The sequence below is a fragment of the Protobothrops mucrosquamatus genome, unplaced genomic scaffold (genome assembly GCF_001527695.2).
Source record: "Protobothrops mucrosquamatus isolate PMUCROS unplaced genomic scaffold, P.Mucros_1.0 scaffold678, whole genome shotgun sequence".
NCBI lineage: Eukaryota > Metazoa > Chordata > Lepidosauria > Squamata > Viperidae > Protobothrops > Protobothrops mucrosquamatus.
The window spans coordinates 487,538-514,203 of NW_015386965.1; the positions used below are offsets into that span (position 1 = coordinate 487,538).

Here is a 26,666-nt window from a genome sequence, read left to right on the forward strand (position 1 = left end):
GGGGCCCGGTCACGAGATCTAGGAGCCGGGTGCAAAAGGCACCGCTCCTATAAAAACAGCTACCCCACTGATGGCTAGTCACCCTGACGAAGCCGGCAGGAGGCCGGCGAAAGCTAGGTGTTTTAATGTTTTAATAGCAATAAATTTTTGTAACTTTTTAATCTCCTGGTGGTCTCACTGCTTGTGACCCTTCGAACAAACTGTCTACATGATAAATGCCTTGTCTGGAAGTATCTTAAATCTCCTGCTACTCAAGCCACACAACATAAACCACTTTTCATGCAGTCTTAAAAAAATAAATGTATGGAAGAGGATTTCATTTTGCTTGCTGCATATTCACCCCATCTTGCAAGATTATATGCACTGTCTTTGATATATGAACAGGTTAGCGTTTATGATGAACACAGTAGTGTCTCCACAGTGTGAGCTACCATAATTGATCACTTGTTTAAGCAAGTCCAGCAATACTGTCCTCCAAATGTAAGTCAGGTAATGCATTTCCAACTTCCAACATCATAAGCCATGTTAGATAGGACTAATGTGAGCTACAATTTAACTATTTTTGGAGGGACATTTATTGCTCATATTTGCCCTAAAAGTTCTGTAGTTCTTTCACCAACTGGTGCATCACAATCATGCCTGCTCTGAGAATCTCTAGTTCAAAATATTTAAGTGATGAGGATCACTATAAGATGAAATTTCACAAGATTCAATAGTCTTAAATAAATTGCATGTGAAACTGGTTAGAGAGCTGGATGGATACATAGAGGGTGTTTATGGACTACAGTTATTCTCTGCATATAGTCTCATGGTACCTCAATGCACACCTGTAAAAAATGCTTGTTGAGGGGGAAAAAAGATAAGGATGAATCTATTAAGACTTGTGATCTTCTTCTACTCACCCAATATTTTTAAGACTGGTAAAACAAACAACTTTCATCATTGCCTTGGCCATAAAGGAAAATCTGACTTTTGTGCCCATTTTTCTTCCACCCGTTTTCAAGTTGACTAGTCTTTAAGTACTTCTTAATTAACAGACAAAACTTTTACCTTTAGCACCAGAAGGGGAGGAAGTTTTTCTCAATTCCTAGTTGAGTTCAGAATTCAGAATAAAGCAGCTTAATTCTAACAACTTTTAAAATTAAAGTAGCCAAGAAAAACTTCAGCGTTATAAGTACTCAAAACACCAAAGCTAAATGCTGATTTCTTCAGATTCTAATTAACGCATACATTAAAGACTATTGTTTTCTATTCCTACATTTGATTGCTAGTCTAATTGCTGGTTGCTCTTTTCTCATTGTTTTAAAATAGGAGTAAAAAAGATTGTTCTGTACCAGAACCCTTGAGAATACACTTACGTTCGTCTTTGACATTCTCACCTGATTCTGAATAACACAACCTTTATTTGGGGATATAAGACAATATTTCAGTTTCAAGATAAAATGATGTTCTTATGCATTACATACATGTTTCAGAAATATTGATCAACCACCACGTCACCAAAAGCCAAAGTATTGTTGCAATAATGTCTAGTAATTGGGTATTCTTTTTGTATTTTTTTTCAAGACTCTTTCACGATAAACATTGTAAATGAATAAGCGTAGTTGCAGTGTACTACTTCAATCCCAAAGCAAGCTCTTTAAATTACAAGAGCAGAAAACATCTCCGGGTGAATAGTAATACTACTCTTCAGTATGAAATAAAATGGGATTGATAAGCCAGATACATACATTTTCTTTTCCAGTTAGGCAGAAGGCTTTCTAGCAAGATCTTCAATTTTTTAGTATTTCTGAATATAAAAAATTGGAATGTATAGCTCTGATATTTATGTATTGCTTATCTTTTCCACTTTGGATAAAGGAGAATCAAGTGGCCACTGGAGTTGGACAGTAATATATTTGAATAAATATAAATAAATAACTAATAAAGCAAAGAAGACAGGAAAGATTAGACCTAAGGAGAAGTAAATGTTGGAAATAAATATAGGAGATCCACAAAATATTAGTGCTTAAGGCACCAGGCTAGAAACCAGAAAACTGTGAGTTGCTCCTCAGGCATGAAGGCAAAACTAAGTGACTTTCAGCCAGTCACTATCTCTCAGCACAACTCACCTCAGCTCAGAGGGTTGTTGTTGTTGGTGGTGGTAAAATAGGAGGAAGAAGGAGTATTAGGTATGTTTGCTGCCTTGAGTTATTTATAACAATGATAAAGGCAGGATAATAAAAAATCAGATAAGTAAATTACCTAAAATGCGATGGATATTGATATTTACACTTTGAGGCATTTCTGTTGATGGGTTTTTATTCATTTTTAAAATTTAATAAACAGTTCACCTTTTCAAATTATATTTAACCAGTCACAATAATCTCCTATATTGATGACCACTTGCAGATCCTATGTAGGAATAACTGTAGAGGGCAGCCTATTTTTCTATGTAGCTGTGCATATTATTTGAAAAGGGGGGCAAAATACCATACCGATTTCTGAGCTTCATTTCTTTTCTTTTACAAGAAATAATAGACATATGGAAACAATTCTGCCCAAATGGACTGGGACCAGAGATGAATTGAAAAAGCTTAGAGTAGAAGTAGGCTATCCTGAAAATTGGTGGCATGACTTCCTAGCATTCTCAAATGGGACAGCACATAAAGCAATTTTAAATTAGGATTCACTAGTTAAAAATAATTTCTTTCCACAAATCTCTGTACCTCAGAATGAGACAACTTTATCCATTGCAGCCTTAATTCACTCTTCCATAATCTATTAAGAGCAGCCTTAACCAACCAAAAAATTGTCTCCTGCATCCTAGAACCTTAATTTGTTCCCTTCTTGGCTATGGCTGCCTCTTCTGAACTCAAAATGCTTTTTAGAAGTAAGACAACATAATGGAAGAGGAAGATGAGGACAATGATGACACCAGACAAGATAATTCTATGACTATCTTATAGGTATCTCTACAATGACTGGTTAGAACATGCAGTGTAATGGTACTCAAATAGCTATGATGTAATTCTATAAATTAAGCAAGAATTCTTTACAGTTTCAATCCTGAGAACAGAAAGTGTCTGAAAGAAGAATATGGACTTCAGACAAGTTATTCTTGACCATCATACTCAGCAAAAACATTGCCATGGATTTTTCTTCCTACTTTTATTAATAGAAAGGAACTTTCAGATAAAAAGTGAACCAGTGATCTCTGATGCACTCAGGATAACTCTGAATGCTTCTACATCTAAAGTAGTTATCATATGGACTAGGAATTTTCACAAATGTCTTGCTTGGAATTGGGGGGAACTTTCTGCACTCAGAGCATTTGTGAAAACTATTATTGAAAGTTGAACACATAATATAAAAATTAATTCAAATAATAACAGCAACCTATTACCACTCTATGGTGAAAAACTATAGAACCATTAATTTCTCATGCAATAGATGAGCTTTTAGAAATATAAAAGAATTCCCATTAAATGACTATTAGGTCATTATAGGCCAGCTCACTATAAATTTAGAATCTCTCAGATTATAGAATGGACAGAAAGATATTCTTGGACCTACAGCAAAATTACCTTACAGAAATTTAGCAACTATGCAAGGCACTGTCCTTGAAATTATTTGTTTTATGTCCATATTACTTAAAATGTGCAAGATGGTAAAATTTTGCATTTTGAAAGAAATAAGAAAGAATATTTGAATTTTTCTTCTTGGGTCTTTTCTTAATGGAGGATGGAGAGAAATATAGTGATGTATAGATGGAATAAATACATATGGTCAGTTTTCATTCACTTGAAATACCTTTGGGACTAATTTTTAAAGATTTTAATTTAAATTTAGCAAAAAAAGAGTACCATATAAATTGTACAAAACGTTGCTTGCTATAGTATGAAACTCTAAAACTCTTAAACTTTCAGCTTTATAGTATTTTTTAAACACCCACCTCCCACATACACACACATGGGGACAATCATATCTCTAGCAAAGATACTTTCTGAAATATTCATTATGAAGACCAAAATGCAAACGCCAAGTAGGTATGTGCAGCAAATCCTCTCCTGCAGCATACAACTAGAGTTGCCACTGTGAAATATAGTAGGAAACTATGAGTCAGCTAAAAATCAGTTACTCAGATTACTTATTGTCTGCCAAAATGATCAGTTCTCATGCTAAAGGGAAGGGGGACTATTAACAGTAGGAAATGTTCCCTAACTTCAATCCTAAGGCTTTAGATTTTTATTTCCAATGATGTCCAACCACTTCCTTTATGAATAACTTCCTGATCTGAAACCAAGTCATTCTGGGGAAATTATTTTAAGTGGTTTTATTTTGGTGCCTTTATAAAAATTCATCTCTTCTGTTAGATATGTATCTGGTCTAGTACAGGAAGTCGTGTCTGTTTCTGAACAGACTAATGAATATAAATACTTATCATCATGTGTTGGACAAGCTTTTGAGAGCAGATGACTATATAAATAAATAAAAACCAAGTGAAATAAAACTAAGAAAGCACTCAAAATAAAAGCATCTACTCACACAGGTTTTAAAAACTGAAGGTGTTTGAAAGTTTCAGAAGTTATATAAAAGACCTCGGTGAACAAAAAACTTTAGTTCATATAGAAAAGACTACATGGAAAAGAAAAGAGAAAAATATTGTACAGTCTGGTTGACATTATATTCCCGTACACATCCTCCTATTAAAAATAATATTTTTAAAAAAGAAATAGGGGTTTATGGAAATAATTATTATCTTTTATTTAGGGTGGGAACCACTGGGGGCCAATGCATTTTTATGTCAGTGAATTCTAACAGGTATCTTAAACATCAGAATAAAGAAGTTAATTCTGTTCATATTCCAGTGAAAAGAAGACAGCTCCCTTCTCCACTTTTTACTACTGAATTCACCCATAGTACTGTGAGCATACTCTTTTTTTTTACTTTTAAATGTAAAAAATGTTTACTTATTGAGTTTTATAAGGGTAGGGAAAGGATAAGATCGGTATGGATATTGGATGGGGTTAGGGGATGGGGTTGGGATAAGGGTAGGGAAAGGTACAATAGTGGGGTTACCCTCAACAAAAAATTCAATGCTTTAGCAAGCAGACTATCGTCCGGATACAAATATTAAATGACAGTAATTAATATAATACTAACCAGTTATATAACTGTGAGCATACTCTTAATAACCTTACTACCACTGTTTTGTTCTTCCTGCCTGCTAGTCACATACCTTACAAAAGAAAAGGGAACTGCTTAGTCAGAAAAAAAAAATACAGAGTAGTGTTTCTTATACATGCTCTTTGTTTAACCAATACACTGAGGGGAAAAAAATCTGGCTGGAATAATATAACTAATATTTTTGAAATTAGAATGAATAGAAAACTGGAAAAAGTATCACAGAATACTAGTGCCATTATTTGTTTATTTAATAGCATTTCTAAATCTTCCTCGTGTCAATGGCCAGTGGAAAGAAACAAGCCAAGAAATTAGAGGAAGAGTGCTGGCATAAACAAGGAGCCATAAACAAGGAGACGGATTGCTATAACTTACTTCTCAGACAGGTCTGTGAGGAACTGCTGAAAAGTAGGAGGTATGTATAAGCAACCAGCAAGATCACATTACCTTGCATGCCACAAGAAGAGAGGAGGAGATGTATACTGATTAATGTGTTGGACTGCACAACGAAATCCCAGGTTCAAGTCTACTCACAGTCATAAAAATTTGCTTTGGGAAAAAATGAGTAGGGCTATATATGTTGCCTTCAGCTTCTGAATAAATGGGGAGGGGGAAGAGAGTCAAGAGTGGCAGTTCTCACTGACCTCTTTTGAGTTGATCTAACTATTTGTGTGCATTATACAGAAGGGAGAGAAAGATGTTTTTCGGTCTTTGAGGCCATCTTCTCAGGGACTGAGGAACTTACTTGAAAGGGTGGTTCTCTCTCTCTTATGAATGAAATAAGCCAGTGAATAGACTTCAAATGGAATCACAGCAGCAGATAACAAACCTTGCCAAAAAAAAGTCTAACACTTTCTATTAAGAAAGAAGATCTGGCTTAGCCTAAGATTTTCTTCTCAGTGTTATTATTGCTGAAAGTTTATCAAAAGTCAGCACTTCCCATAACTACCTCCTCACCCAGTAATCACTGGAGAAATGGAACTCTTCTAACTCATTAAATATGACAGGCAAGCAAACTATTGTATGTATAATAGGATGAACTTTAAGCCTTTAGTTAATTAAAATGTGATGTTGATCAATCAGTACACTGAAAGAACCACAATGCAGTTAGGAAACATGAAGGAAGCAAGGACAGATTTCTAATTAACTTTTATGTCATGCTCATTTCATCTAGATAAGCAATCCACAGCTCAGAAAGGTACCACTGAGCCTATAGGTCTCATTCAACTTTTTTTTTGTGCAAATTTTGATTCATTTTTTTAAATGCAAAACTGACACTGCAGTGTAGAATATCAATGTGTACCTTGAGAGATAAAGAAACCCTTTGCTTTGACTTTTAATTCAACCAGATCAATTTCTACATTTAGAATGTATATGCACTAAAATGCAATTGTGTACACTTTTTCAAACTTTGCATTTCTGATTAAAACATGCATGAAAATTCATATAATTGCTAATATTTAGAAAAAGGCACATTAGAGAGAATTGATAATGTGTATAAAAACTCAATACAATTTTATGAACATTTTTTAAATTACAATTTCGTATCAAAAAGGAATAAAGCTAACTTTGAAACTCATGAGAAACTGAGGAACTGGTGAAATTATTTTAAGCTAATTTGTCTATTTGTCCTCTCATCTTGTACCTTTTGTTGTTACTAATGTATATATTACCTTGTATTACCAATATAATGGAAGAATTGCTCTATTAAAATGGGGGGAAATACACTTTTGCAACTAAAAACTAAATGTATAATGAATTTATTTTCATAATGAAAGATGAGGTAATAAAATGATTGATACTGCTATATTTAACATGCTATATTTAAAATGCTAGTTCTTGTATTGCAAATATGGAGAACTTGTGTGGTTCCATAATAAAGGCAACAGGTGGTCAGCATTGCTCCTATTCTGCTACAGTTCTAAGGAAAGTTCCAGGAGCTGTAGCTGGCATTTTGAACAGTTATCTCAAATAGTAATATTGTGTGTGTGTGTGTGCGTGTGTGTTTGTATGTAGAAGGGGGTTTACAAGCATACCATTTTTTTTAAAGTTAATGATGTGCATTTACAAAAGTAAAAATATAAACACATTCTACAGTAAGTGCAGACAATCATAAACAAACATTTGTCCAGCGGTTTTCAAAGTTATTAAGAATGTACCTTCCTCTTTATTTTGTTTCCTTTGTAGCCATTTTTCCACCGTTTCAGCACCGACACTCTCTAACACAAATTCATCCAGTACCTGAGGGTGAAGAGAAAGATAGGCCTTCACTTTTTCATCTGTCAAACCTGCAAAAGAGAACATTATTGTTTATACCATTACTATTTCAAGAAAAAAATATCAAAATCCTCATTCAGAAATTAGCTCTGTTGTGCTAGGAATATCTCAAGAAAGGCTTTACAATGCTTAATTCAAAGGCCATAAAGAGATAAAATAAGACACACTCAGCAAACAGAATGCTATATAGAAGATTATTAAGGGATAATTATGAATGAGAAATGTCTATGGAGTTTCTCAATCGTCCAGGTCATGGTTGTCCCAAAGATGCTTTTTCCAAAAGGCAACTGGATGTTTTGCCTTTTTTTTTTCTTTGAAAACATTTTACTTCTCATTCAAAAAGCTTCTTTAGTTCAGTTCTTCAGAAAGAACAAAACAAAAAACAGACAAGAAAATCCAGTTGCCTTTTGGAAAAAGCACCTTTGGGATAGGAATGATAAACCTAGTTTAAGCAAACTGAAGCTGATCCTGTTTCATAAAAAATCAATATGATGGCATGTAGAGAGCCAAGGATTTGAAGGATTTGAAACTGCATTTATGTTAACTAGACAAGGAAAAGATTTTCATATAGCAAAAAAGAAGAGGGAATCTAAGTTAAAACATCAACAAACTCAATATTAGAAAATACGGTATGTTAAATTAGAAACAGGCACAGTGAAACATTGTACAGTAAAGTCATCTGTTATTGATTTCTGACATATATGAATCCAAATAAATTTTAAATACATATATGAAAAGAGAAATAACAGAAAAATCAAAGAAAGCTAAGTATTAGAGTGCCATATGTTCATCCCCACCCATTTTACAACTTATACACATTGTTGCCTGTTCATACAGACTGAAGATCTGAAAATACACACAAGTAGGTTAAAAGCACTTCTGATTCTGAGAGGCAACTAAAGCTGAGAAAATAGAGTCTGCAATCACAACAGAATAGTGTGCAGTGGCAGCACATGGAGGCATAAAGTGAGGCAATATGTAGTCACAGGGACCATTCTACCCTTAAAAAAAACAAAGCAAAAATGTACCCACTACAAGTACAAACCAAGACAGTGAGATAAACACACCAACAGTCCCTGCCTTATGACCACAAAAGAGCCCAAAACATCTGTTGCTAAGTGAGGCAGTTGTTAAATGAGTTTTGTCCCATTTTACAACCTTTCTTGCCACAATTGTTAAGTGAATCACTGCAGTTATTAAGTTAGTAACATGGTTGTTAAGTGACTCTGGTTTCCCCATTGATTTTGCTTGTCAGGTCTGATCACATGACCCCAGGACACTACAATCGTCATCAATATGAGCCAGTTGCCGAGCATCCAAATTTTGATCACTTGACCATGTGAATGCCGCATTGGTTGTAAGTGTGGAAAAATGATCATAAATCACTTTTGTCAGTGCGCTGTAACTTCTAACAGTCACTAAATGAATGTAAATCATTTGCAAGTCAAGGACTATCTGTAGTAAATATTAACTAGAAGAGTAAGTTTTAAAAGAAAAATTTAGGCATGGTTTGTACTACACCACAAAGCTGCAATTACTTATTGAAAATAAAGAATTGTAAAGCTAATTGCTTTGATGATTAAGGATAAGGAAAGCAGTAAACCTTATGAACTCTAAAGTCTCCTCCTTCCGTTATGTATTCAAGATGGACAGTGATTAATATTTATATGTTACTTAGTTATATGTAAGGGTGTAGCTCTGTACCTATGTTATATATAGGATGTTTAAATGTGTGTTATGTATCTGTACACTTTGAGAGTAAGCAACTAAATTTCATTTTTAATGTGTGCCATTGTGCCCACAGTAAAAAATGACAATAAAGGTTATCTATCTATCTATCTATCTATCTATCTATCTATCTATCTATCTATCTATCTTAAGAGTGATAACATAAAGAAAAACACCAATTTTTACAGCACATAACAAAATTTTAAGTTAAAAAATGCCAAGTTCCACTGAGGTATTTCCAGATTCAGTCAGAAAGACAATGTCATGATTAGTGATAAGATACAAAGCTGAAACGTGATAATCAAGTGGTCAAATTGCTGCTTTTGTTAAAAAGAATAATAGTTTATTAAATTTATATGCCACCTGACTTCCAAAGACTTTGAACATTCGTTGATCCTAAATGGTTTAAATGTAGTTTTGCAGTTCAAAAATGAAAAGAGGTGAACATACAATAGTACTGTATGCTGCAAGCATACAAGGTTTGCTATATGTTAGTGCAGCATAGCTGGTTCTGCTTCTCTGGACTAAATGAATGAATGAGTAAATAAATAAATCCCTCAAGTCAAGCTTTACTCCGATTAGGACATGAATTATGTCAATATAGGGGTTTTTTTTTGTCAACAATGAAAAAACTATCTACTGCTGCCTTTTTTGACTTTCCCATGTAATCCTCAGATTTCCTGGTGGTCTCCTGTATATTAACTGGGTTTGATCCCGCTGATCCTCACTAATATCAGTCCAGACAGCTATGTACTGCCACCTGGCGTGACATCTTCCATAGGAAACAGGATCAAAAATAGCTCCTAACAGATTTCAGAACATTAGACAAGAGTCTTACACGTAATTTGAAAAACTTCCCAAAGCTTATCTACTTTTTCTCTACATGCCAAGATTGATCCTTGCTCATTCATACATGAAATGAATTCCATTTTCAGCAAAAAAAATCCATTTATAACTTTAAAAATACAGTTAACTGTAAGGAAAAGTCACAAGGAAGAAGAAAATGGAACCATGGTAATGCCCATACTTTAGAGACAACCATACTTATGAGGTTATAGCCTGAATGTACAAGAAAAAAAGAAAAAAGAAATTACATGGGAAGATTTTTACTGCAAAAATCAGAGCGGATAGCTAGGAAACAAATCAGTTTTGTTAAGTAACATGATAGAACATTGAGCACATAATTGAACACCTCTTTAAAACAGGAATACATTGGCATTCTGCAGGATAAATGTGACTTGTTATAAAGAATATTTTTTTTCTTTCAGTAAGGTGCTGGCTTCTCTCCCAATACTGCAATTCCTATGCCAAAATGCAAAGCCTGAGAAAATTCAGTAAGGCACATTCTTTACAAACTGATTTTCAGTGATATGTTCCTTTAATTATCCCATTTCACAAACTAATTTATACATTTTATCAGGGAATGTGTCTACCAAAGACTAAAACTTGCTAGTATATGCCTGCATTTTGTATATCATAAAATTTAAACTATGTCTTTAAAACAGTAAAGAAACCATAAACAAAGGCAGCCCTGTGCCAGTACTAATTTGATCAAATAAATAAATAAAAACAATAATTATACCTTGAGAGATATAAGAAATTTAAGCAGAAAATGTTTAATATATGCAAAAGAATTTCATTTTTGATTAGCATTTTTCTTACCCTTACTTATATCCAACTGATGTCCATGTACTTCGTTGTTCATAATAATACAGGATCACAATCACTAAGTTTAAATCAAGTAGTATTATCAAAACACTACAAAGCATCAGCTTGCATTTCTCTTAAAACTTTATTAGCTTTGATATACAATATTTTTTTTAAAAAATTATTTCACCACAAACATATTCCTACCTTTGCAACTGGCATGATACAAATATTTTTCAAAGACGTATCGGAAACAAGTACATCAAATTGCCTAGAGGGAGTAAGTTACATGTTTTTACAAACAAAAAACACTCTGAATATAAAAGTGTTAATTAGTTCTGCTGGGGACCGCAATGACATCTTAACTATAATAATGCCTTAACTACTGCTTCTCAGTGAGAGTATATGGGAGATAAACATTTTTTTTACGTTAGCAGTATGAATAATGTTCACTACCATCATCACTGTGTTTCCAAATTATTGGAAGGATTTCTTATGTATTAGGTATTTTGCAGCAACCATATACAGTAAATATGAGGAGTTTGTTTACTCTCATAGGATATACTGTTTAATCTTAAAACTGCCCTGCTAAAGAACAATAATAAGATTTGAATGAGGAATTCCTCAATTCACAGACTCAGTTTATATTCTATACTGTAAGAGATTATACATGTATGCAGGTGTGTATTTGTGTCACAAGTTCACCTCATATTACAGCAGCATCTGTATACTGGAAGTTCAAGGATCTTCACTTAATGGCTATTTGTTTTACAACTGTACAAAATTATAACAACCACAAAATGGATGTTTTGTAGCCTATAAATGGTCTTGCTGTCCCCATGATCACATGACTTCATGTCAGGGGACACCCATCACGGTATTTTGTGATCACATGATTGCAATTCAAATGAATGGGTTTGCTTAACAACCACTGCAAAAAAAGGCTGGAAAATTACTTCTGGTCATGGATGCCTATCAGGTTCATACATGAAGGTTCAAATTAACCGATTTATTGCTAAAAGCCTACGCACAGAAATCTACTCAGATTAATGGTCAGCACCCAGACAGAATTGGAAAAGCACTAAAGGCATTCAAAGAGGTTTGGACTTCATTCTTTTGTGGTTACATAGCAATTCTAAACTGATGCCTCGTTTAACCCTCTCCCTGTCTCTCTGCCAGTCTCTCTCCTACAGTGCCTCAGCTTGCAACAACAATAACTTATGACTATAATTCCAGGCTCAATTACAGTCATAAATTGAGAACTACCCATATTCAGAATGCTGTGATCATAGGCATTATACATTCCTCACAATATTCGCTATTCAGGAAGAGTGAATGATAGCAGAATTGTTCCTTATCTCTCACCAATACATCAATAAGGAATTGTATTTCTATAATAGCTTTTTAAGGCACTCAGATATTTGTTTACATTGTATTGCATGTATTAGATACTAATACCGTTAAATGGATTCTTCCTTTGTTCAAAAATTAGAATTCAAAACCACAATAATTTTGTAATATTCCTTTCAAGTCATTTTTGTTGCTGTTGGTGTTACTCATTCAAATATAAAGAAATGCACTGCAGCAAAGATGATATATGGCATGAAAGCCAGCTGGATGACTTTAGGCCAATCATTCTCTTTCCCAGATCAACATACATATATACGTATATACGTACATACATATATCTTAGCTGTTCCTAACACAACACTCTTCTAGATAGAGAGAATTGACATTGTTTCTGGAATCTGTTGGAGCCACTTTCCGAGGTTAGGAGCCATAGCCCCAAATGCTGGACCACTTTGGCCTTATTTTCCATGAGCAGCTGCATAGCATAGTGGTTAGAGTGCCACTTTGACACAGGAGACCTGGGTTCAAAGCCTGGATGGTACCTACCTCAGGCAAAGGCCCTCTAACACTTCACCTTCCTATGTCAGATATGAAAGAGAGAGACAAACTAAGAGAGTCATGTCAGCTTCAGTGTTGTCAGATTAACAAGGTCTGTCCCAGATTTGGGGGAATCAGAACAATTTGATGATAAAGGGGATATTGGAACAAATCGTACAGGATAACATAATAACTAGACTTATGCAAAGTGTTTAAAAGAGTTTTGCTAAAATCTGTTTTGCATCTTCTACCTTTTTTAATCTGTAATATTTTCATTTTAACTTTGTTCTTAGCTCTTTTTTAACTTTTGGGATGTTTTATACCATTTTTTATATTTTTATTGTAAACTACCCAAAGTCACTTATGTGAGATGGGTGATGTATATATGTTATAAATAAATAAATAAATAAATAAATAAATAAATAAATAAGTACGTACGTACATACATACATATTTTAAAATCACATTCCAGTTCACTTTGAGAATGGCCGTAAAATATCACTATTTCTAACAATGTTAAAGTTGTTCTGAGAAGAGCACTGAATAAATTCCTTATCCATACGCCATTCTGCATGTATGGGAAGATAGAAAAAAATATAAATTTATGGAGCAGGAACAAAATAAACAGTAATAACACACTCCACTTAAGGATTTGTTTCAGACCCAATTCAGCAGTTCATCAAAATAATCTGCTTTATCTATGAGGTAGATCTGATTTGGTATTTGGAAATAAGAGCCTCTCACTGTTTTATTGGAAATCAGTATATGTCCCCATCCCCAAAATCACTTTATTATATCTGGACTAACATTGCAGGATGTTATTATATATGGTATATTCTATTGTTTCCTCTTATAGCAATTATGTGTAAGGGTTTTTTTCTAAAATAACTTTGGGAAAGTGAAATTAATACCATCAATTTTGAGAATGACAGATTCAGGACTTGAATGCAAGAACAATATTTGTATCTTCAGAGTTTCAAGGAAATGATTAACATATTTTTGTTCTGAAGATTATGTTTAATACAGAGCTGTCGGTAACTGGGAAAACGTCTAAATTTCAGAAGGATAGTAAAACTGATGCCTCTATAGTGGAATAAATTTTGCAAAAGGGAAGTGATTCACTTCCTGTTCTCTTGGTGGGAGAATAGATTATATTAAAATGACATATTTCATAAATCTAAGCAAAATTTCAGAAGAATACTAGAGGTTCCTGTTGTTCTTATTTACTCATACAGTAGACAAAAATTATTTATCTTAAATGTTAAGGCAGGCATCATACAGGAGCAGTGATGGTTTTTAATACATAATAAATACAACAAAACATAATTTTACATATTGCCTTAGCAACCAACTCAGCAAAGTGCTGAAATTGCAAATATTAAACATTTCTAATATTTAATTAATATTTTTCTTATTTATTAGATGATATTTACTTATTTCCAAACTACAATTTCACTATTTTCAAAGGAAAACAGAAAAATGCTATAAAGATAAAAATATAAACTTTTCAGAAGCAAGTTTACAATACTTCTCTCCAAGAAAGTCTTTGGGTTAGGACCGTGGTGGCAAACCTATGGCACGCGTGCCACAGGTGGCACGCAGAGCCCTCTTTGTGGGTACGTGCACCGTCACCCCAGTCCTAGGCCTTCAGCTGGGTTTTATAAAACCTTTTCGCTTTAGGCCTCTGCAGCCGTGTACAAAAAAAAAAAAAGTTCAATCAATTAATTTCAACTTCTTGTGGGAAAAAAAAGATCTCGCAAAATTGGAATTGATTGATTGAACTTTTTAGTCCCACCCAGTGTGCTGTTACTACCGCAACCACACCCACCCAATTGGTCACGCTCACCCAATGGGCCACACCCACCCAGCACCTGACAATACATAAGTGGGTTTTGGGTTGCAGTTTGGGCACTCGGTCTTTAAAAGGTTCACCATCACTGGGTTAGGAGATAGTTATGGAAATATTTTTTTAAAAAATTGTTTTTTAATCACTGCTATGATTATATGTAAACTTTAAATTATAAACTACAATCTTCATTGCCTTAAATTTACATAGGTCTGGAAAAACAGATTTCATCTTTTTCCTATCACAACATTGCTTAATCCTCTAGTTTTCTACCTTCCTATATTTAATGGCAACATTATATTTTGAAGATGATATATCTATTAATTTCCTTCATTTGCAAGTAATGGTATCTGCCAACAGAAAACCTTTTGAAGGACCATTACACTAGCCTTGACCCATTGGTATTCATTTCAAGAACACTATTAACAGCCCTAGCAACTTTCTATTGTTTCAGGCTGTGCAGTACTTCAGATGGATGGCAAAAAGATGCTTCAAACTACAGGAAGTGTAAGCATACCACTTATATTGGACTCTTTAAACCAAATGCATCTTTTCCAAGGACTGCACAGAAGCTGTGATATGAAGCATCTTTTTAGCTTCAAAACCAAAGCATTTCAGTTCTATTATTGCCATAAAACTTTACTGCTTTGAGATTATTCTTTCTTTCCAGTGTCAGCATAATTTTCACACCCATAATTTTCAAATAAGTGATTGATTTTAAATTATTCTACACTTCTAATATTTTCAAATTAGCTTTTTTTTAAAAAAAAAAAAGGCAGTTAATACTCTTTCACTTGCTGAGGTTGTACAAAACTATAAAATGAGAACTTTCTTTCTGCTTTTCTCTCATTTTTCTCTCTGTGTCAAACAGTAGGAAAAGTACTTTTAGTAAGGAAAAAAAACCTGCCAAATCATATCCTGAGAAATCAAATTCATGGCTAAATCACAATGGCTTCATTTTTAATATATAATTAAATATATATTTAATATATAATGTTAAAGTAGATAAGAAGCTATTGAGCAGACCCACTGGTATCTGATGCCATCATTGATGCCATCACTTTCCAATGGGCTTGATTCAGAGTAAGTATTCTCTCCTAGTCAGTCAAGGGTCTTAACAGCACAAGAACTGAGCTATGAAAACAGAAGCAGAGATAGCTAAGATCTATGTGATATTTGTTGACTTTTACAAGTTCTTTCAAGGCTTCTAAAAATGAGATTACCCACATTTAATCCTAGCGACCATCTAGACTAAAAGAAAGTACCTGCCCTGAAGACACACAGTGAGATTCCTGGTCAAGTGGATATTTTAATCTGGGTTTTCCCAGTCTAACACTATACCATACTGCCCGAAGTGTGGCTAGTCCAACACTATACCAAACTGTCTGAAGTGTGGCTAGACAATGTCTTTCCCAAATAGCATAAGTACTTGCTAACAATATGCTAGGAATATTTTCAGAATGTAGATCCTATTGACAAGGATGTTAGACGTGAAGATCAGGATCATACATAAATTCTAGTTCAGAAGAGTTACTGCTCAAGCCTATACACAAGAATCTTATCAACTAATGTACAGTACTAAATTGGTACCTGCTAAGGTAAAAAGAATTCAAGAGGGGTTGGACTTGAATTGTTTGTGGGAATATAACAATTCTAGGCTGATGACTTGCTTACTTCCACCCCCACCCCCACCCGCTCTCTCTGTTCTTTCCCTACAAATATGTAGAATATTTAATAGATGACATTATTGAATCTTGGGGGTGACTAAATAAGAGAAGAATTGAAAAGTGTATAGAAAAAAGGGGGGAAGGAAAGAAAAAAGATATAAGAAAAAGGATACATAAAGAAATTACTTTCCCCCTCAAGACAAGCACTAACATTTTAATAACTTATCACCTTCTCTAATATTTCTTCCTGTACCTCATCTCTTATCTATAAATAAAGTATAAAGACTCACCATTCAAGCTTAATAAGCAAAAGTCCATTAATAATTACCAGAAATAACAACATATATATTTAAACCTTAATCAAATTAATCAGTTTCATATTCATTTACTTTACTTCTAACTCAGTAACTTTTCATTTTCTCTAAAAATGTAACAATATTCTTTCCCATTATCTTATACAGTCTGAATCTGCAAAGATTCACAATGAACTAAGACTTGCAACAAATGTCAAAAACAATTTTAAAAAGTTTCTTTCAACATGTAAAAAATAAGAAAAAAAGTGAAGGAAATGATCTGTCCACTAATGGGATAAGATGGCAAGGAGGTGACAGGCAGCAGAGAGAAAGCAGAACTGCCTAATTCATTCTTTGCATCTGTCTTTACGCAAAAGGGAAAAATAGTCCAACCTATCAAAATCAATACCGTAAAAGACAGATTAGGAATTCAAGTCAAAATAGGCAAGATGATTAATTGTCCTGGCAATATGGCCACAGGAAAAGTTATGAAGAGGATAAATTAAGCTATATTATCATTATTTCCTCAGCATGCCTCTAGAAGTCTCTGATGGCATTTTCTCCTGCAATTAGGGCTTACAATGTAGTAGCTAAATACCAGCTCCGTCCAGAATAATCTCTCTGTCTTATGTGAGTTTATGATCACAAAGTTTACTCATTTTATGTAACTGAGATTGAAAACTGAGATACCCATCTATAATTACAATTTTATTCTGTATCATCTCAGCACAATTCAGGTTTAAAAGGAGTTGCTTTAATATTATAGGGATTCCTCTGTTCCAGAGTTCCCATCTATCACAGTAGTGATTTTCAGTATGTGCACAGATGACAATTTCAATAATTGCAGTTAGAACTACAGTAACTAACCAGATCTTCTATCCTCTAATGTTACTGCAAACAATATGTGCATTATTTCATTGTTAAATAAATAAACTGCCAGTTTTTAACCAAAGAGAACTTTGGAGAAATGTTTTGGAATTCATCATAGCCAGTGTTGGTTTTTGCCACCCAAGATAATACGGTGTTTTTTATAAGCTCAATTACCTGAAAACTATCTAGCTCCAAGCACTTTATTGATAAAGCTTAAACATCATCCAATTCTAGTCAGTGTTTGTGGAGAGAGGGGGGAGAGATCCAGCCCAAGTCTCTACTTTTGGCAGGGCTCAACTCTTTTTCTATCATACATTTGACATATTTTAATCTGTTTGAGGTGAGAAACAGTAGGTGGTAACTGTAACCAGGAGGGCTTTTGCACAAATACATTTGGTGCACCAATTGTACCCTTTCTTAGATCAAAGGGCATTGCTCATAGTTATTCATAGTCTCAAGTCTCCCAATTGGATTACTGCAATATGCCCTATCTGGGGTTTCCCTTGATGAGTATTCAGAAGCTGCAGCTGGTCCAGACTGCAGCAGCATGGGCAATAGTGGGTGCGCTTCAGCATGTTCATTTAACACCAATGTTGTATGCATTATATTGGCTTTCAGTAAGCTTCCAGGTACAACTCAAGGTGCTGGTTACATGGCATTGTGCCAGGATATCTGCAGGACCACCTATCACCAATGGTTTCTGTCCAACTTATTAGATCTGGCAAGATGGACATACTCCAGGTCCCACATTTTGGACAGAGAGGACTGCTGGTTTGAAAGAGGGGTCAAAGAGGCCACCTATGTCAAAACTGAACAGCCCTCTCTCAACAGAGGGGGAGGGATACGACATCATCTTTCTCCAGTCTACAACACAATCCTTTCAGCAGTTCCCAGATGGCTCCACACCCACTTGCACTACTCGGGTGACCTTGGAGACACAGATAAGCCTCCAGGTAGCTTTAACGACTTGCTAAAAGAATGCAAATGAACAGCTGTCTGCAGGAGTATACATCTTTCCATTCCCCACCATCCATTCAGAGCTGAAAAAGCTTCTTGGATGAGAAGCAAAACGTCTTCAAAGAAAAACAAGAAAGTCCAGTGGCCTTGTGAAAAAGCAACTTTGGGATACATATTTGCACTGTTTTGGTTTAATACTCACAAAGTAGGTAACATAGACAAGTGGGTTATATAGACAAGTAACAGTTATAGATGTGAATGTGATGGCAAATTATAATTGGAAAATTTGGAATCTATCAAACTATGAAAAAATTTGGACTTACCATAGATGGGCTGAAGCTAAGAAGATTGTTTTATTCTGATGAAAAAAACTCTAGTATACCTGATTTAAAACCCAGAATGAAACCTATATGTTCACTTTCTGCACATGAACTAGCTATCAACTTTGAAAATGAGCATGGCTGCAGCCATCTTCCTTATTCATTATCGGTTGACACATTGAAAGAAGGGAGGGGAGATTGCCAGGTGCTTCGCTAGTCTAAATAAACCTTTGTCCCATGGGAACCAAGGTCATTGGCTGCTCCTGAGACTGCAGGCTGGGCTTTTCGTGAAAAGTCCGCCAAGAAGATGTATTGGGGAACGTTGTTTCTTGCGTAGCCTTAGGGGTAGGATTTCTTAACTTTGTATTGGGGAATTGTTACATGTGTGTTCAGATTTGGTCTCACTTTTGATGTGCCGATACCTTGTAACTAATAAACATGTTCTTTGAGGAATTTCCTAGCCTTGGAATTCTGCTTTATTTGTCTTTGTCTGTCGGAACTATGACACTAGCTTCTTATTAGTGTTACAGAAAGTCCAATCAATATTGCAACATGCAGTCAACGGTTAATTTGTTGTTTTTGAACTGCCATTGTATAAATATTAGTACTTCTTTATTTTATATTTAATTATTTTTTCCTTTATCTTCAATTTATTTTTGTTTTTATTTTTTTGTATTTACAACACACTGTATTTATGGCCTTTTAAAAACTGTGGATCAAAAGCAATAAAATATAGAAAACATTATCTAACAACAGGTATCATTTAATTTATCTGAAAAGCTGAGACTGAAACTTTAACCAAGAATTATTTGGTCAGAGTTAAAGAACTGAAAAAATATGAATGAGCAATATTGACATATCTAATCATATGCAGATTTGCTATAGCTAAAACTCAACAGTTGAATCACATTAACTGAAGAATTATGCACAGATGGTTCAGAGGCTTGGGAAAAGAAGAAACAGAACATAATGAACATCTGATAATTTGTTGCAATGTACAGTAACAGCAAGTATCTTGATTGTCAAAATGACTAAATTTAAAATGCACACTAAAGGGTAGAAATATTGCCATTCATCTTAATAGAATTTTCAATGAGGCTTCTACTTTTATATTATGTTAAAAAGATAGCATTTACACATGTGAACATATACACACATCAATTAAAATGGAAGTAGATAGTTACAGAATTAATAAAAGTGAAAAGAAAATAGCAGCAAAAAAAAGTTTGAATATTTAATCCTACTACGAGAGAAACTTTGGAATAATGCATGCAGTATAAGAAATTATTATACTTTTTGGCAATGATTTATTCTTCATTGTGCAGAACTTTGAACTCTGGAAATCTGTTCTACAAAAGAAAAGAGATCTTCCTGAACTGAATTGCTGGAAGGAGAGAGAATAGGCTACATTGCATCTTCTTCTGTTCTTACTTGCTCACACTAATGGATGCTTCAGTGAGATTACAGTCTCTTCCATAAACAGAATGAGCCCTTTCATTACTGGATAACACATTTAGGCTTTAAACCTAGTATTTTGTGAGACAAACCTTGAAATACATATGTAGTTTTCTTTAACTATTGAGACTCATTCTGTTTTACAAACACTGCATACTGCATTCTGTATCTAATTCCAGGAGCATAATGAAATAAATGTAACAATCCATGAATTAAATACTTTTCTAGTGGACATTTACTGTTGCCAAGTAATTTAGAAATAATGTTAAATAGTTTTGAGCAGACAGAAATCTGGCTCTGATTCAAGAAAAGCAATAAGATGTTTTTTTTAAAAAAAAAATACCACAACAGAGCTGCCTTTTTCAGACAAAAGACCTTTCTTCCTCTCTGGCACACAGGTTTAGGAATAAAGCCAAGGTGCTACTTATCAGCTGTTTGACATCAGGAGAAAACTCTTGTGCGTCACAAAGCCCAGTGGGGATTCCTGGCTTATGGCAAAAAAAAAACCATGTGGTTCTTATCAGTTTACAGAGTCTGGTACTTCAATTATTACAGTATGAAAAGGGAGAAAGGAAGGGGCAAGGAATGAGGTACATTAAATGAAATTGAACATTTAAAGACTTCCAAGTTAAGGTTTTACGGTACAGACCAGTGTTTCTCAACCTCAGCAACTTAAAGATGAGAAGACTTCATCTTCCAGAATTCCCCAGCCAATTCTGGAAGTTGAAATCCACCTATTTTAAAGTGGCTGAGATTGAGAAACACTGGTTATATAGGCAGTCGCCCTCTTTTCCATTTAAATTTTCTTCATTCCACTTCCTCCTCACTGGAGCAATTTCACAAACATAAATAATTTCCAAAGGGGGTAACTATGACAGGAGCCATTTGTTTTAAATTGGGAATATGCAATCCTAATGGGTTAAGAGGCAGAGTATGCTATTTACTTTGCCCTGCACAGAGTGTCAGCTGCCTAGATTTGCATGGACTAACATTTGCAGATAGTATAATATTTCATCTCATCTTGCAGCAGCACATGGCTTACTTAGCTTATCTTTGCTTTTGATAGTATAACCAGATATAATTATAACTTCTGAAGAAACAATATATATTGTTTCTTCATATATATATATATATATGAATATATATCAACTATTCCCTCTTTATGAAGGGTTAAATCAATATGTAAAAGACAAGCAGATAGCAATATTGCCTTACAAAATAGAAGAGAAATTACAATAAACTTGGCAATGCAAAAATTGCTTCCTGAAATGTTTGATATACTGCAAATGGTATAAATGTAAAAAGAAACCCTAATAATACTCTATTAACTGCATTTACTTTAATTTCAGTACACCTATAGAAATTTTACTAACTTCCTTGCTTTAAGTTTTGCTTTAAGCAGAATGTGCAGCATTCAAATCACATGCAATTTAACTAGAGTTCTTTAAAACCATTTTAATTCCTAGATATTGTTAATTCAGATAATTCTCTATATACAACTTTAGAAAGCATTTAACAAGGGGTTTTTTGCTTCCATATTTTAGATATTTGGGGAAAAATCACCTCTACACTAAAGCTAAGCAATTGTTAACTTGGTTATAACTGGCAATCTTTTCATCTATTTACCTCAACAACCAAACACAAAATCAACAAGACAACCCAAGCCCATTCCTGAATCAAACAGCTAAAAATATCATGCTTGAACCATTGCTCTAATAAATGGGATTAAATGTTTTCATCTATGGTAGAAGTGTCTAAACCTTTGAAGCAGATAGGCACATTTGGAAAGGTAAAAGTGTCATGGGAAGGATCATTAAATGATCATGATATTGTTTGTTTATTAAATAAAAAATCCAGTGAAAACAACAACTCATTTTACATTGTCACACAAATGAGATTACAAGAGAGGTAACTTGACCAAAAGTATTTAAGACATAATCCTTTTTTTTCTATTCTTTGAGATAATCTACTCCACAATTCTCTTGTGCCATATTCCTAACCAATAAGGTCCATCCATCATAGATATTTTTGTCTCTGTTTTGAGATTAACCTCCAAACATGTATTAATAATCTCTCCTGCCTATTGTAAATGCAAAACCATGTGCACAAAATGCATTTCTGTGTCCTCACCCTTTAATATTTGCCTATCAACCATTAGTCCTTCTTCTTATTTTCAGATACCATCACTATTCTCAGCCCACATCTCCCAATTTCACTTCCCCATTTTGAGATTGGCATTTTCTCCTTACACTGCATTGTACTGTAAACTGTTTTAATTCCTAGTTTTACTGTACATTGTCCAGGGTCACTTTGGATGAGATGGGCAGTCCTATAAAATTGATTAAAGAAATATTGCAGCTGTTACAGTTATCTCTGATTCATCTCCCCAAATTTATTGCTGTCATCCCCAAGTTTCCCTGCAATCAACAGCAATTTACTTTGTTTCTTCCTTTCACCTTTAAAATGACTAGAAGTATTTCATGCAAAGTGTTTACTTATCCAGCCACTATGCTAATTGATAAGAATGTTTTAGTGTCCATTTTGAAGAATAAAGCAGACAAACAGCTAAGATTCAATATTTTGCAGTGAAGCTTTCTTAGTGTAATGGAGTACAGAAATGGTGTTAAAAAGATATTCAATAATCATTATTTAAATACTAGCTTAGTCTTGGAACAGAGAAAGGAGTGACAAAGAAACTCAAGATGGTCCTGTCTTGATTCTCCTTGGTATAAGAAGCAGGAAGGAGAATCTCTATGATGCTTACAAAATGCTATTATTACAGCCTTTAATAAAATATTGTAACATCTGCAAGGAAGATACATCAGACCCAAATACCAAATCTTCATCTGAGGATTTGGCTGACAGAAAAGAAAGTGAATACATTAAATTCAAAGTCATTGGGCAGGACAGCAGTGAAATTCAGTTTAAAGTAAATATGTCAATGCATCTAAGGAACCTTAAAGAACCATACTGTAACTAAAATAGAAACCCATAACTTCAAGCAGAGCTGCTGATGGATGCAGAGTGAATTGTCACAAGCATGGTAATATTCACAGTCACAATATTGCCTACTGTACTATTCATCTACATTTGTTGTTCTGAGGGAGGTCCATCATAATCAGATGTTCTCCTTAGTGATCTCACTGCAGTGCAGGTTTTGAAAAGATAAGATCTAGCAGATGTCCTATCCACATACAGACTGAGAATCCTATTTCTTTTATCTTAATAATTCAGACAAGTGTGACAGGAAAGTACAGTACATCTAGGGCTAAATCATCCATATTTGCAGAGTGGTTGTGATCACAAACAAACAGGCTGATAAGCTAACATTTGTTAGCTCCTTTATATACAGGCAGTCCCCAGATTATGAACAAGATCTGTTCCTAAGTCTCTCTTTAAGCTGAATGTGTAGATAAGTGGTAACAGATATACCTATGGTTCTTATTAAATATCAGTTAGTCAAATATTTACTTTTACTTTGAAATAAGCATCAAGAGAGGTTTGTATAGAGCTTTTCATTTTTCGTCATAAACAGTCTTGTAGCAACTGAGGCCCTAGGTAACTGTATAGTAAACTTTGGTGAACCTCTCTGTATTAAAATCTTGCTCCTCTAAGTTTGCCCTCCCTGCTTCAATAAGACAAAAGGCTTCAGCTAATGCTTTTGTCAAAAACCTTTTTTTTTTGGTTCAGGAGTTTTAGGTCCCAATCTCCTTCCTCAAATGCTATCATCTACAGCTTTGGTCATTTTATTTTTCCACTTTGTTTTCGTTTTCCTTTTTTATATATATACATCTCTAGCACTTGCACTGAGTTATGCTTCAGAGGCATAATTATGGTAATGTGATCTAACTTAAAATGGCAGATGCTCATCTCCTCCCTTGAGCCAATGAACCACTGAAGCTGTGCAATGTTTTCATGAGGATCATAATGTAGTATGTGCATTTGTTATTGTAAACCATGGTATTTAACTCAATTTTTAATATAATAGACTTTATGGCAGTCAGTTCATAAGTACAAGTTGTCCATAAAGTGGACGTTCTTAACTCAGGGACTGTTAGTATTAGAAACCCAGATTAATCACTAGCATTTCAGTTGAACTAATCTCAAGAAGACTTTAAAAGTTACTACTAATCTGTAAATTAAAGAACAGAATCATCTGGGCTATAATACCCTACGTTTTGTGACCCCTTTCTGAGAATACAACCTAGATATCATTATTGCATGCATTAAACTTTATTTTATCAGCATTCTAAAGATTGCCAAGTATTCCCAATCTAATTATTTAACACTGCTTTAGGTGGACCAGTAGAGATAAAAAATAAGACACATCTTTATTGCAATGCATAGTGTAACACTACAAATGTTTATGTTTAACAGAAGAGAAGGTGAATCACTCACTAAAACATATAAGGAATGGTTGCTGGAACTGGGTATGTCTAGTTTAATGAAGAGAAGGACAAGGGGGGACATGATAGCAGTGTTCCAATATCTCAGGGGCTGCCACAAAGAAGAGGGAGTCAAGCTATTCTCCAAAGCGCCTGCAGGCAGGACAAGAAGCAATGGAGGGAAACTAACCAAAGAGAGAAGCAACCTAGAACTAAGGAGAAACTTCCTGACAGAAGAATTAATCAGTGGAATAACCTGTCTCCAGAAGCTGTAAAAGCTCCAACACTGGAAGTTTTTAAGAAGAGACTGGACAGCCATTTGTCTGAAATGGTATAGGGTTTCCTGCCTGAGCAGGGGGTTGGACTAGATGACCTCCAAAGTCCCTTCCAACTTTTTTTATTATATTATTATTATTATTATTATTATTATTATTATTATTATTATTATTATTATTATTATTATTATTATTATTATTCACAATAAGTGCAGATCAACTACTTTTCAGGAATGTTATTCTAAATGCAAATTTAGAAAGGTTTATACACAACTAAAACTATTTTACGCAGCATGGAACTATAAGATATGATGAAAATGTAGTCTTCTCTCAAAATGAATTTCCTTTTAAATTTAGTACAGCCCAGCAGGAGTACCAACATTCATTTAAATATGTAAGTTGAATCATATAAAAATAATTATTTCGTACAAGCTTAATGAAGGAGCTACTTAAAATGCAGATGAAGGCCACATACACTGTACATTTTATTAACATATGACAAATACAATATAGATTTATGGAATAAATGCCTAATTTTTGCAATTTCGTGTAATCTAAAAAGTACTTTCTGAAACTTATTACAAAAACATGTTGCATAATTTTGGAACCCCTTGGTGAGATATTTTTAACAGCACAGATTATGCTTAGCTAAATAAAGCTATTTTACATTACAAAGATTTGGCACTATCAATTTACTCTCCAAGTAAAATAATATAAAATTCTGCAAGGTTTCTCTAAAAACGTAAAGTGTAATCACCAGGTTTATACTAAGGCATATAAGGTGTTTAAAGACGTGTTCTCTTCTCCATCCCTTATACTACCTCTTTTTGTTTGCTTTATTATTATCAGCAGATAATATCCGATATATTTAGTTTTGATAAGTACCAACTATATCCATGGAAAGGGATCACTGCCAACGTTCTGCTGGGGGGAGTTCTTCACACCTCTCTATTATTGTTCAATAGAAAAAAATGAATATTATCTTTATAACAACAATAAAAATATTTTTCCCATATGTGTTCCAAATAAAACATAGTGGTGGTGGGAATCTACAGTATATACTGCTTGCTTAATGAAAGTGGCAAAATGCCAATGCATAGCATAATAAAGACAAAGCAGAACTACTCAACTATTTTGGTTCAGTCTCCTCCAAAACTAGGGAATACATTCCATGAGTCAATTATGAAAGTCAGGATGGAAGAAAAAAAATTGAGATTAATGGAAATATGGACAGGGAATACCGGTGTCAATATGTTTCTCTTTGATTTATAGGTGGCAATCTGGATCCTCAAAAATTGTCTTGTATGTATCCCAATTTACAACCTAAGTGTTGGAGATGTGGAAATTTAGATGCAACTTATTTTCATATTTGGTGGACATGTAGGGAAGTTAAAGCATTTTGGATTAAGATATGGTGGTATATTCAAAATATTTTTAAGAAAAAGATAAAGTTTAAGCCGCAGATATTTTTGTTGGGTATTATGGAAGACTTGGATGCAAAAGAAATGGAATTGATGTTGAACTTTATAACTGCTGCAAGACTACTAATAGCTCAATATTGGAAAACGGAACGTTTGCCCACTATAGAAGAATGGTCACTTAAAGTCTCGAACTTAGCAGAAATGGCCAAGATTTCCGCTTATTCACAAGAAAGATATATTTTGATTTGGAGAAGATGGATAGATTATATTGAACATAAATATGGGACCAAAAATATCATTTGGTTTTTGAGTGAATTTTAGAATATTATTGTTGTATAAAGGTTAGAATAGTTTACTTAGTACTATTTTTAATTATTAAAGTGATGTTATTATTATTGTTTTTAATAACTGTATATTTGTTTAAAAGAGAGTTAAAGGAGGTTATAGATATGTTATTTTAATAGTTGATTAA

General features: G+C 34.1%; 1 protein-coding gene across 1 annotated transcript in view; it reads right to left on the reverse strand.

Annotated features, from left to right (window-relative positions):
• Nucleotides 1-26,666, reverse strand: part of PDE10A (phosphodiesterase 10A) — a 94,720-nt gene that overhangs the window by 60,877 nt on the left and 7,177 nt on the right. Inside the window, exon 2 of the mRNA XM_029284518.1 lies at nt 7,326-7,454. Coding sequence (XP_029140351.1) covers nt 7,326-7,454 — 129 coding nt within the window. The remainder of the gene's footprint in view (nt 1-7,325; nt 7,455-26,666) is intronic.